Source organism: Jatropha curcas, chromosome 1, assembly GCF_041381405.1.
Source record: "Jatropha curcas cultivar XTBG-Jc1 chromosome 1, XTBG_Jcur_1.0, whole genome shotgun sequence".
NCBI classification, from domain to species: domain Eukaryota; kingdom Viridiplantae; phylum Streptophyta; class Magnoliopsida; order Malpighiales; family Euphorbiaceae; genus Jatropha; species Jatropha curcas.
Genome location: NC_143151.1, coordinates 6,407,587 through 6,420,690, shown reverse-complemented (window position 1 = coordinate 6,420,690; position 13,104 = coordinate 6,407,587). Strand labels below are relative to the sequence as shown.

Here is a 13,104-nt window from a genome sequence, read left to right as displayed (position 1 = left end):
TTTTTTAAAATTAATAAATTTTAAATACTAGAGGTTTTCAATAATTATTTATAAAGTTTTATCTATATATATAAAATTTAGTCGTTAGCCTGTACTATGCGCTGGTCATAAAATATTGCTATTTTAATTTTTAACAGGAAATTTTAGGAAGGATCTGGGTGTTTTTTTCTTTTTTTTTATCATTTAACTAATTCATCTTAGATAATTTGATTAAATGATGAAAGGTGAAATCTACTTTGTGTATATTTTAAATTTATAAAATATTTTTTATTTTAGATTTGATTGACATGTAACATGAATTTTAGAATTTTAAATATAATAAAATTTGTAATATTTTTAATGCAATGCAAGTTACTAAACATGGGTTCTATATTTCAATCTTATAATTTAAATTAAGAATTAAAACAAACATGATAGGAAGAAAAGAAACTATAATAAAAGTAAATAAAAAACATAAAGTTGCAAATGACAATTCTAAATAATAAAACCTTTATTATTGAAAATGAAAAACTATTGAAATTCCTTAACTATGGATTGCTTTTCAATTCCTCATGTTTCTATTTTTATATTTTTGTATAGATATACAAATAAACAAAAGGTAAAAAGGTAAATAAATGTTATTTAGTTCTTCAAATTTAGTTATACTTACAACTTCGTCCTTTTGTTTGGTAAATGCACGTATTACCTATTGGTAAATATATTATATGTATTTTGGTAAAATTACAGTACCATTCCTGTGATTTATAAAATACAATTAGTTTGTCCCTGTCACGACCCGTTTCCGTGGGCCGGACCGGCACTAGGGCCCAGGTAAACATAAGGCTCCCGAGGCCCGTAGTAAGCCTAATTACTTAACTATACATTCCGTACCATTTAATAGAAACAGTAAGCCCATACAAGTTAAGATATAAATGTAAATAAATGTTATACAACCCGGCCCAATTTTAATTATCTCTAATAAAATTTAGTTTGGGCCTAGTCATTATCAATCACGTTCATAATATGGGCATACTGATTCTCCTGTGTCTAATATTACAACCAACCGTTTATAAAACAACGCATACGGCAAGGCCCAATTGGAAATACACGACCCTATAACTGCGGAGTTCAATAATATTCTGATAATAGAATAATTTATACACCCAAAATTAAATAACAGAAATATAAAGTTTACATTTATAACTCTGCGGAGAAGATTGCAGAGCTTCAGTTGAATTCGCTGCTTCCTAGTACCTGAGAGGTTTATTAGGGGGGGTGAGTTTTGCAACTCAGTGAATAATAATAAATAATACACACTACATACAATCAAGCAAAATGCACCCTAGTATAATGAATGAACACACAACAGTCAATCATATGGCATCACATCAGCACCCACAAACAATATCACCTTCAAATAATCACATCACGTGGAAATTAGTCAGTGGAGTCACCGAACCCCCGATGAGCCGTCCTCCCACATGGCTCATCCTCTCACATGTGCACCAGGGAGCCGATCCCCCATACTGGCCGACCGGTCTAATCCTCACTTGACCAGCCCTCTCATTGTTTTTCCATTATCTCTTTTCTTTTCCATACCAACAGGAGGCAACCCGGTCGTCTCCATCAAATCTAGATCATCAGGCGCTCACAACAGGAGGCCACCCTGCGGGCTGCGATCAAATCTAGATTATCCGGTGCGCCCAATAAAGAAGCCAACCTGTGGTTAACAGTAACGGTAACGGTAGGTGCACACGGGGGCGCCGATCTCCCATTTACCCGGCTAACAGAAACAGAATCAGGATCCATATAACAGAATCAGAATATAACAGAAATCAGAATCAGGATCCGTATAACAGAAACAGTCTCACAAACCCATGGTGACCCACTTCATCCCAATTCCACACAAACAAGGCACAGTATATGCACAGCACACGTAATCAAACAATTCTTTCAACGTATTACACCAATTTCATCCAAATGCACAATTATATATAAGTATAATTATAATGATCGTAACATAATATATATGATAAAATACTTGTAATATATTGTAAATATGTAAATAAAAATATAATGTTTATGAATAAATGTTATGCAAATGCAGTGTTGATATGCATTATTTATTATTACTCACAGTGATGGAGAGCGAAATTCTAGCTTTGATGTTGTCCTGGAGGAGCACTAGATGGACCCGGGCGATCTAAGCAAAGTAAGAATGACACAAAAAGAAATAACTCTATCAGACAAAATATTTCTTTACCCTTCAAATAATTTTATTTTATATTCTAAATTTTTCTATGTAATTTAATCTCGATATTTAATTTCTTTTCTGTAATAAATTTTTATTTCTCTATCTAACTCTATTTCATTTATTTTCTTCTAAAATCTATTTTATTTCCTACCGAAATCTATTTTAATTTCCACCGAAATTTATTTTATTTTTTACTGAAATTTATTTTATTTTCTACCGAAATTTCGACAGCATCTCCCCTAAAAATTGGACCATCCACCTGTTAAAATATCAACAATTTATTTAATAATTCCAAACCACACAGCCCATCCGTCGGGCATTCAATCAATGCAATTTTTCCCGTCCTCCATCCAAATAGTAATATCAAAATTACATTCAACCTCAACATTAACCTACATCCATAATTTATAAATTAAAATTACATACAATATAATCTACCTTCAATCCACACTTAAATTCCATAAATTTTATTATTACCAAAATTTCCTAATAAATTATTTAATACTGAATTTAATTTTAACTAACTATTATTTTTATTAATCAATAATTACTTCATATTAATTAATCAATAACTATTTTGAATTCATTTTAAACTAACTAAACAACTAAAATTACTAACTAAATATTTTATTTATCAATAAATTAATACTATTTAAATTAATTACTCAAGATTACTAAAATCAATTACTAAAATCAAGTTAATCAACTAAAATTGTTAGAATTAAACTAACTAAAATGACTAAATTTAATTAACTATCATTAATAAAATTAAATTAACGAAAATGTAGTTAAATTAATTTATACCCCAAATATAATTTTTTTTTGTCGAATTTTTGCTAGATCGGAAATTTGCTCGTGTTGGATCGGAGCTACGCACGCCAGAAGTGGTCCGATCCGACTGACAGTGGCAAGGGAAGGCGAAGGTGGCACGATCTGGTGGTGTTTCTGCGACAGGGAGCTGCAGCGGTGGCTGGGTGATCTGGCAGAGGGCGGAGGTGCGGCTAGCGGTGAGGCTTGAAGCTGGTGCTGCTGCTGTAGGCGCGACAGACCTGGCAGAGGGCCGACTGTGGCGCGCGGAGGAGTTGCAGGACGTGCTGGCGCGCGATGGAGGCGGTGCGACTGCAACTGGCGCTCGGTGGTGATCGGCCGACGTTGCTGGAGCTGCTGGCAGTGACGCAGACACAGTTGCAGGGAAGAAGAAAGGGAAAGAAAGAAAGAAAAAGGAAAGAAAGAAAGAAAGAAAGAAGAAGAAGAAGAAGAAGAAGAAGAGAGAGAGGAGGAGGCGCGGTGGCTGTGTTGGTGGAGTGGAGGTGGGGCGCTGGTGAGGATGAGAAGTAGAGGTGCAGCGCTGGAGATAAAAAGAAAAGAAATAGATGTTTCTAGATGGTTTGGGTCGAACCGGTTCGATTCGGTTCGATTCGACCCAAATCTTTGATTTTCAATTGGTTTTCGGCTTTTTCAATCGGTTTTCGATTCGATTTCTCACAGTGTTCGCAATAAAATATTAAAATAAATTTCCAAGCTGTCGGTTTATTAAATTTAATTGGAAAATCTTTGAAAATAAAAATTCGGGTTGTTTCAGTCTTCCTCCCTTTTAAAAAAAATTCGTCCTCGAATTTTCTAAGTGACAAGAAACAAGGATGCAACAGTTGTTTACGACAATAGTGGCTGTACTTCTCACATAATGCTGCAACTGCTAAAAGTTATGACATTCATATTAAGTATTCTTATGAGCAGTTAGATATCTACCTTATCACCATAGTTAATTTAAACTTGAGTTGTACTATATCTACAAGTCATCAAATCAAGTAAAATATTCATAACCCAAGGCACAGATTTGACTCTAGTAGCCACCGTTATGCATAAGAATGTAAGTTCCACATAGCCTCTGCTCAAGTGAGGATTATTAATCTCGTTAGCTATATATCATGTGACCTACATTGATGTATCGTCATTTATTCTCTCACTAGCTATCATAGGCAATGATCATCACTCCATAAGAAACTCATATACCAACCCAGTATTTAATCTTACTGATATAAGAATCAGCATACTCAATCCAATTTACTACTATCTCAAGTTGGACTCCTTATTTTAAAATTCAAAACCTATAGGCTGACTCATCCATTTTCCATCAATTCCAATTCCATATATTTGCCCTCATAATCATTGAAGTTGTTCATAATTAAATAAGATGATGGCTGCCAAATCAAGAAAGTTTTCGATTCTTATCAAATTCTGCCATTAAGTACTATGTGATCATTTCCAATTAAAGAGAACAAATTCTTGCCACTACTACAAGCTTATTTCAAACAAAATCATGACACTTCTCTAGCTAATTGCTATCAACTGATAGGAGATCTTGGCTTCTATCCCAAGCACATCACCTATTTAACAACTTAACCATTTTCCAACGAAAGATATACAATCTCTTTTCAAATCCTACTAATAAGAATCCCCTAAAAACAAGTAGCACATCAACTATAAAGAGAATTTAAATTCACCATCAAATCCCTATTTTAGTTTTTAACTTCTCTATTCCTCTTTCCAATTTGTCATACCATACCATTTCTTAACTAATTGTGACAAGAATTTATGCAACTAGCCAAGTTAGCTGTTGTCATGCCAGATAATTCTTCATTTATTTTCTAGAATTTGTAAACGCCAATCTATGATACTCACTTCCATAAAGAGATCCAGCCTACAATCAAGATGTAAAATTCTCCAAACCGTAGTTTATATTCAATTTATCTATTTCATCTATCCTTAATCAATCTTTTAGAACTAAGTTAACGTATTTAGAAATCAAGAATCCTAAACAAGTAGTGCCCTTTTTTTTTTGCTCAAGCTAAGTAAGAGATTAAGGATGTTAAAACCTATAATCCAACTCCTAATTAAACTATGTCCTTTGTTTTATGCCGATGAATATTCAAATAATAATATCATTAGGTTATTCTTTTTTTTTTTTCCAAGTCTATCTTAATGTCTATCACCTGCAAAATTTGTAAAATTTATATCTCATACGATGTAGGAATATTTTCAACCTTAATTATGTTCTCTCTATGTTCTTTACTCTAAATAAGGTTAATACCTCATTGAATTCTTCAAAATGGACCTAACAAATTAAGTAGTCTCTTAAGCCACAAGATATGTCACATCAGCCATTTATAACACAATAATATTCATTCAATCATAATTGCCACCAATTACTAAGAACTTCAGAATAGCTTTACATTGACTCCAATAATATCTTAATGACTCTCATCCTAATTGATATTTCAATAATTCCATGAGCAATTTTCATTTATTAATGATCTGATCGACACCCATGAGTTAGCATTCCAATAATCTTAAACCATACCGTTATCACATCCAATAATCCTATAGTTTATATTTTCAGTTTTCAAATACTACCATGTATTCTCCTCGCTAAAATTGTTAAACTATCCCAAATTCACCTATTTATTCTTATACCAAGTTTCACTGTTCCAAACAAATAGTAAATTCAAACTTAGCTAGCTTACTAATGAAATAAAATAATTTAATTACATCCATGTTCTACTAAGGACATAAATATAACTAACCTTCTTTATCCAATAAAAAAAGTATCTTGCACGAATTGCACTAATTAATAGAAAGTCCTTATGTTTATATGCTTTCCACAAACAAGTTACATGTATTCACATTCATTGTCATCTTAAGCTAAGTCCCATGATCTTTTATCAACTCTTATTCCCAGTTATTACTATTAATAACACTTATCACACTATATTTATAAGCTCAATGTGTGGATTCAATTAATATAACTCATAAAACTATTTTCTAACCAAATGCCATCAAGTTACAGAAGTGAGAATTTTCTTATCTCTTTCTCTCAAGTAGAAAGTCTTTCTTTCTGAATATAAATACTAAGTTCTTTCGTCATCGGGATTACAATCCTTGAATCATTTATCTATTTGTATATCACCACACATTCAATAGCTTCCTACATTTGATCTCTTTTTAGATTTTGAAGTTAGTATTTATGTACCACTAAATTATCGAAACTCACCTCGCAAAGACCCGATTACTCAACTCATAAGTTTGTTTATATTATTTATTTAATATTCTATTAGAATTATCAACGACAGTGATGACTATTTTAAACCTCAAAGCGATTTCCCCACCTTCAATAGTATACATCTTCCATCTTTTTACTTTTAATAATATTTCACTTCATATAGTAATTCCACCAATATTATTTATTGTGAAAAATACTCATCACCAATTATTATAGCAAATCACACCAAATCTTTCAATATTCAAACCTTATAAAAATCATGTATATCCATTCCATCTAGAAAAATACTCATCTCAATAATTATAAGCAATTCTACTAACCAACATCATGTAAATTTCATCAAATACATATACTAATTCAATACTCTAGTTAAATGGATTCTAATGTCCTCAAATTCAAATCATTTAGTTCTCTTATTAAATAATTAGCAACTCATTCTCAATTCCGCAGGCACACGTATACAAACATTCATGCAGTCTTCAATATATATATTCCATATTCAACACGTATTAAATAAAAATAATATACTTTCATCATTTAACTTTAACTTATTAATCATATATAACTTATCTTCTTACCTACTTAAATTATATATGAATATTATTTAATCCATAGAAAGATTTTTTGCTTAAACCATCCCCTAGCATCAGTAACTAAATCACATTTCTAAAGAACAAGGATACAAATTTTAATCATTAAACAACTTGACTTTATCCTAGCTGCGAATAACGCTGAATGGGAAGCAAGGAAAACTATGTCAAGACATGACAGGAATTACTCCGCAGTTACTTCTAAACTTATAAACCTATGCTCTGATACCACCTTTGTCACGACCCGTTTCCGTGGGCCGGACCGGCACTAGGGCCCAGGTAAACATAAGGCTCCCGAGGCCCGTAGTAAGCCTAATTACTTAACTATACATTCCGTACCATTTAATAGAAACAGTAAGCCCATACAAGTTAAGATATAAATGTAAATAAATGTTATACAACCCGGCCCAATTTTAATTATCTCTAATAAAATTTAGTTTGGGCCTAGTCATTATCAATCACGTTCATAATATGGGCATACTGATTCTCCTGTGTCTAATATTACAACCAACCGTTTATAAAACAACGCATACGGCAAGGCCCAATTGGAAATACACGACCCTATAACTGCGGAGTTCAATAATATTCTGATAATAGAATAATTTATACACCCAAAATTAAATAACAGAAATATAAAGTTTACATTTATAACTCTGCGGAGAAGATTGCAGAGCTTCAGTTGAATTCGCTGCTTCCTAGTACCTGAGAGGTTTATTAGGGGGGGTGAGTTTTGCAACTCAGTGAATAATAATAAATAATACACACTACATACAATCAAGCAAAATGCACCCTAGTATAATGAATGAACACACAACAGTCAATCATATGGCATCACATCAGCACCCACAAACAATATCACCTTCAAATAATCACATCACGTGGAAATTAGTCAGTGGAGTCACCGAACCCCCGATGAGCCGTCCTCCCACATGGCTCATCCTCTCACATGTGCACCAGGGAGCCGATCCCCCATACTGGCCGACCGGTCTAATCCTCACTTGACCAGCCCTCTCATTGTTTTTCCATTATCTCTTTTCTTTTCCATACCAACAGGAGGCAACCCGGTCGTCTCCATCAAATCTAGATCATCAGGCGCTCACAACAGGAGGCCACCCTGCGGGCTGCGATCAAATCTAGATTATCCGGTGCGCCCAATAAAGAAGCCAACCTGTGGTTAACAGTAACGGTAACGGTAGGTGCACACGGGGGCGCCGATCTCCCATTTACCCGGCTAACAGAAACAGAATCAGGATCCATATAACAGAATCAGAATATAACAGAAATCAGAATCAGGATCCGTATAACAGAAACAGTCTCACAAACCCATGGTGACCCACTTCATCCCAATTCCACACAAACAAGGCACAGTATATGCACAGCACACGTAATCAAACAATTCTTTCAACGTATTACACCAATTTCATCCAAATGCACAATTATATATAAGTATAATTATAATGATCGTAACATAATATATATGATAAAATACTTGTAATATATTGTAAATATGTAAATAAAAATATAATGTTTATGAATAAATGTTATGCAAATGCAGTGTTGATATGCATTATTTATTATTACTCACAGTGATGGAGAGCGAAATTCTAGCTTTGATGTTGTCCTGGAGGAGCACTAGATGGACCCGGGCGATCTAAGCAAAGTAAGAATGACACAAAAAGAAATAACTCTATCAGACAAAATATTTCTTTACCCTTCAAATAATTTTATTTTATATTCTAAATTTTTCTATGTAATTTAATCTCGATATTTAATTTCTTTTCTGTAATAAATTTTTATTTCTCTATCTAACTCTATTTCATTTATTTTCTTCTAAAATCTATTTTATTTCCTACCGAAATCTATTTTAATTTCCACCGAAATTTATTTTATTTTTTACTGAAATTTATTTTATTTTCTACCGAAATTTCGACAGCATCTCCCCTAAAAATTGGACCATCCACCTGTTAAAATATCAACAATTTATTTAATAATTCCAAACCACACAGCCCATCCGTCGGGCATTCAATCAATGCAATTTTTCCCGTCCTCCATCCAAATAGTAATATCAAAATTACATTCAACCTCAACATTAACCTACATCCATAATTTATAAATTAAAATTACATACAATATAATCTACCTTCAATCCACACTTAAATTCCATAAATTTTATTATTACCAAAATTTCCTAATAAATTATTTAATACTGAATTTAATTTTAACTAACTATTATTTTTATTAATCAATAATTACTTCATATTAATTAATCAATAACTATTTTGAATTCATTTTAAACTAACTAAACAACTAAAATTACTAACTAAATATTTTATTTATCAATAAATTAATACTATTTAAATTAATTACTCAAGATTACTAAAATCAATTACTAAAATCAAGTTAATCAACTAAAATTGTTAGAATTAAACTAACTAAAATGACTAAATTTAATTAACTATCATTAATAAAATTAAATTAACGAAAATGTAGTTAAATTAATTTATACCCCAAATATAATTTTTTTTTGTCGAATTTTTGCTAGATCGGAAATTTGCTCGTGTTGGATCGGAGCTACGCACGCCAGAAGTGGTCCGATCCGACTGACAGTGGCAAGGGAAGGCGAAGGTGGCACGATCTGGTGGTGTTTCTGCGACAGGGAGCTGCAGCGGTGGCTGGGTGATCTGGCAGAGGGCGGAGGTGCGGCTAGCGGTGAGGCTTGAAGCTGGTGCTGCTGCTGTAGGCGCGACAGACCTGGCAGAGGGCCGACTGTGGCGCGCGGAGGAGTTGCAGGACGTGCTGGCGCGCGATGGAGGCGGTGCGACTGCAACTGGCGCTCGGTGGTGATCGGCCGACGTTGCTGGAGCTGCTGGCAGTGACGCAGACACAGTTGCAGGGAAGAAGAAAGGGAAAGAAAGAAAGAAAAAGGAAAGAAAGAAAGAAAGAAAGAAGAAGAAGAAGAAGAAGAAGAAGAGAGAGAGGAGGAGGCGCGGTGGCTGTGTTGGTGGAGTGGAGGTGGGGCGCTGGTGAGGATGAGAAGTAGAGGTGCAGCGCTGGAGATAAAAAGAAAAGAAATAGATGTTTCTAGATGGTTTGGGTCGAACCGGTTCGATTCGGTTCGATTCGACCCAAATCTTTGATTTTCAATTGGTTTTCGGCTTTTTCAATCGGTTTTCGATTCGATTTCTCACAGTGTTCGCAATAAAATATTAAAATAAATTTCCAAGCTGTCGGTTTATTAAATTTAATTGGAAAATCTTTGAAAATAAAAATTCGGGTTGTTTCAGTCCCAGTCTTTTAAGAAATAAACTAAAATATTCTTATAGTTTATTTCCGTCAGACTATGAGGTCTTTTTATCCAATTTTTGCACTTTTTCCGTTATATATCTTATGAAATTTCATGAAAATACCATTTTATTTTAAAAACACATGAACAAATTAGTTGTATTTTGTATAATATTTAAGTATGTCTCTGTTAGCCTTTATGTTTTCTTATTGACTTAACGGAAAAAATGTAAAAATTAGACAGAAAGACCTAATAGTGTAACAAAAGCAAAATATAAGGACAATTAGTATATTTTTTTAAAAAATAGGGACGAATTAATTATATTTCGCAAACTATAGAGATCATATCGTAATTTTTTCTTGATTTTGTTGTTGGTATTCTAGGTCGGCACAAATTGATAGGAACCCTTTTTCCGTTCATTTATAAAACTTTCAGAGTTGGATTAGCCATACAATTTACTTGTTTCTATTGATTCACACGGCATCATCAAATTTAACATAATATTACTATTTAGTCCTTCACAATTAATATCTTTATTAATGTTTGATGGTAAGAATAATATTTTTTTACAAAGGACTAAATAGCTTTTCAGATTAATTCTCAAAGACTAATAAATATGTTTAGTAAATAAGATAATGTAATTACCTACGGGTTGTGGCTTAGTTGACAATGCAGACTTGACATGTGGAAAGAGTTCTCTAGTTGGATCTCCTCTAAATACATAAGAGGAGCGAAAAACATTAACTGTGACTAAATCCTACACCGGATTAGGACGGCCCTAGTAAAAAAAAAAAAAAAAAACAAGAGAATGTAATTATGTAACCAAACCTAATTATCTATTATACACTTTTTAAATTTTATCTTATTTTTAATAAATCTCATTAGTTCTTATTTGTTATTTCAATACAATAATTGCTCACTTATTATTTAAAATGGAAATAATATGAAAGCTAAATGAATAAAATGCCCTTTAACCATAATATGTTACTTTCTTAATTTATGTGAAAGTAAAAAGTGAATTATCTATTTGGAATGGAGGAAGTATATAATAAATAATAAATTTATCGTGAATATATCTAATTTTAATATCACTTTTAAAAGTTAATTCTCTTTAAAGAAAACAAAAAAAAAAAACTTTTAAAAGTAAATTTAACAAGCTCGTGTAGAGATGGAAGCCAACAAAACATAATATAAATCATAAAAAATAATTAATTATATTTGTACTACTATAAAGAAAATAATTTATCCCTTCAAAAAAACAAAGAAAATAATGTATCAAACTCTAAATTTGACAATTGGCTTTCAAGCTTCAAAACGTTGGTGGGCCAGCCAAATGCAAATCGAACACTTTTCCTTCATTTTCAACCGGATGTAGCCGGTAAAAATAGTACCACCTTCTTTTCCTGCGCAACCATCCTCATGTCCATATAAACCCCCACTCTATACATCAGTTGAGTTCATACATTGTATATCTCCATTTGCTTCCTTTTCAACCTTTGCCTGTGCTTCCCGTCATTTACAGTTGTGAAATTCAGGTTATGGTCTCTGCTGGTTACAGGAAACCTGAGAGCCGCAGCTCCTTCCCAGCTCTCGGTTTCCCCCGCCCCCGATTCTTCCGCTACCGCCGTTTGAGGTAATCTGTCCTCCCAGAGCCCGCGAAGGATTAGCATAGACAAATTTATCTTTTGATTGAAGATATATATTTTGCGATATCATATTTAGCGATATACTATGCCGACAACACCAAAGAGTAACCGGAGAGGACAGGAACCGGAGAAGAACCGGAAAAATAGGTTAACAGATAAGGCGTCGTCTTTTCACGGGAGAATTCCGGTGGACGTGCCTGAGCCGAGGATGCGGCGTCCAAATACACTGCCTAACTTGCTCGGAGGTAGGAGCGTCGCCGGAATGTTCACGGAAGCGCGGCCAAAGTTGACGAAGCTGCTATTAAACGTGACGGTCCAAGGAAGCGCTGGAGCCGTACAAGTTGTGATGTCGCCGGAATCAACTGTCGGCGATCTGATCGCTGCAGCTATCCGGCAGTACACGAAAGAAGCCCGCCGTCCAATTATTTCCGGTGATGCCTCCAAGTTCGACCTCCATTACTCACAATTTAGCTTAGAAAGTAAGATATTAATATTTTCTTATCAATCATTTAATCAATTTTTTTAATTAACCATAAAAAAAAAAAAAGCCGCTTGTACGGTGTAGATTGATGGAGATTAAGATATTTTCTTTGTTTGTCGGCAGGTTTGGACAGAGAAGAGAAGCTAATGGAGTTAGGATCGAGGAACTTTTTCCTTTGCGCTAGAAAGTCGAAGGTGAACAGCGGAAACGACAGCGAAAGCTCTTCTAGTGGCGGTGGTTTACCGACAACATCCTCGCCGTCGGGGTCATCATCTTGCTCAAAGGAAGCTGAAAAGGCTTCTAAAAGTGGGTATCCATGGTTAAAATTTATGGATTTCATGTTGTGAATGATAGCATAGCAGGTTGTTATTCATGGTTTCATTTTTATTTTTTTTTTAAGAAAATTAATTATCCCTGTATAAAAAATTAGGGTCTGGATTAGGTCATTGGATCAGATTCTGCAACTTGTATCAGAATTTGCAGTGTTTTGCAATTTAGTTCATTTAAATTTCCGAGAATTGATTTCTAGATGTATGTGTGTCCCTCCTTGTCTTTTACCCCTCAAAAATTAATCTAAGTTGATGCAATTTGTACAGATTCCAGATATTTTGCAATACTACCATACTTAATTTTTTTCTTACATTTTTAATTTTTTCAATCTCAGAGTTTGAAATTCCTATTATATTATTAAAAATTTTAATTAAAGATAATGAAAATCATTAATTTGAGTGAGATTTATTTAGTCTTCTAGTATTTTCTTAATATGTGAGGTGTAAAGGTCTTGTGTTGGGCTCTACTTTCACTGTTGCAG

At 33.5% G+C, this 13,104-nt stretch overlaps 1 protein-coding gene and 1 long non-coding RNA gene across 2 annotated transcripts; one reads left to right on the top strand and one right to left on the bottom strand.

The window, feature by feature from the left end:
• Positions 1 to 1,076: 1,076 nt before the first annotated feature.
• On the bottom strand, positions 1,077 to 10,162 carry LOC149498892 (uncharacterized). Its single transcript, XR_016321462.1, has 5 exons — positions 9,390 to 10,162; positions 8,469 to 8,534; positions 7,527 to 7,585; positions 2,117 to 2,182; positions 1,077 to 1,233 (listed from the first exon to the last, which is right to left on the bottom strand). It is a non-coding gene; the product is annotated as an uncharacterized LOC149498892 (long non-coding RNA).
• Positions 10,163 to 11,625: 1,463 nt separating this feature from the next.
• Positions 11,626 to 12,888, top strand: LOC105637359 (uncharacterized protein At4g22758). The gene is made up of 2 exons (XM_012220803.4): positions 11,626 to 12,291; positions 12,417 to 12,888. The coding sequence occupies exons 1-2, from the start codon at positions 11,898 to 11,900 to the stop codon at positions 12,638 to 12,640; spliced, it is 618 nt and encodes a 205-aa protein (XP_012076193.1). The 5' UTR covers positions 11,626 to 11,897; the 3' UTR covers positions 12,641 to 12,888.
• Positions 12,889 to 13,104: the final 216 nt, after the last annotated feature.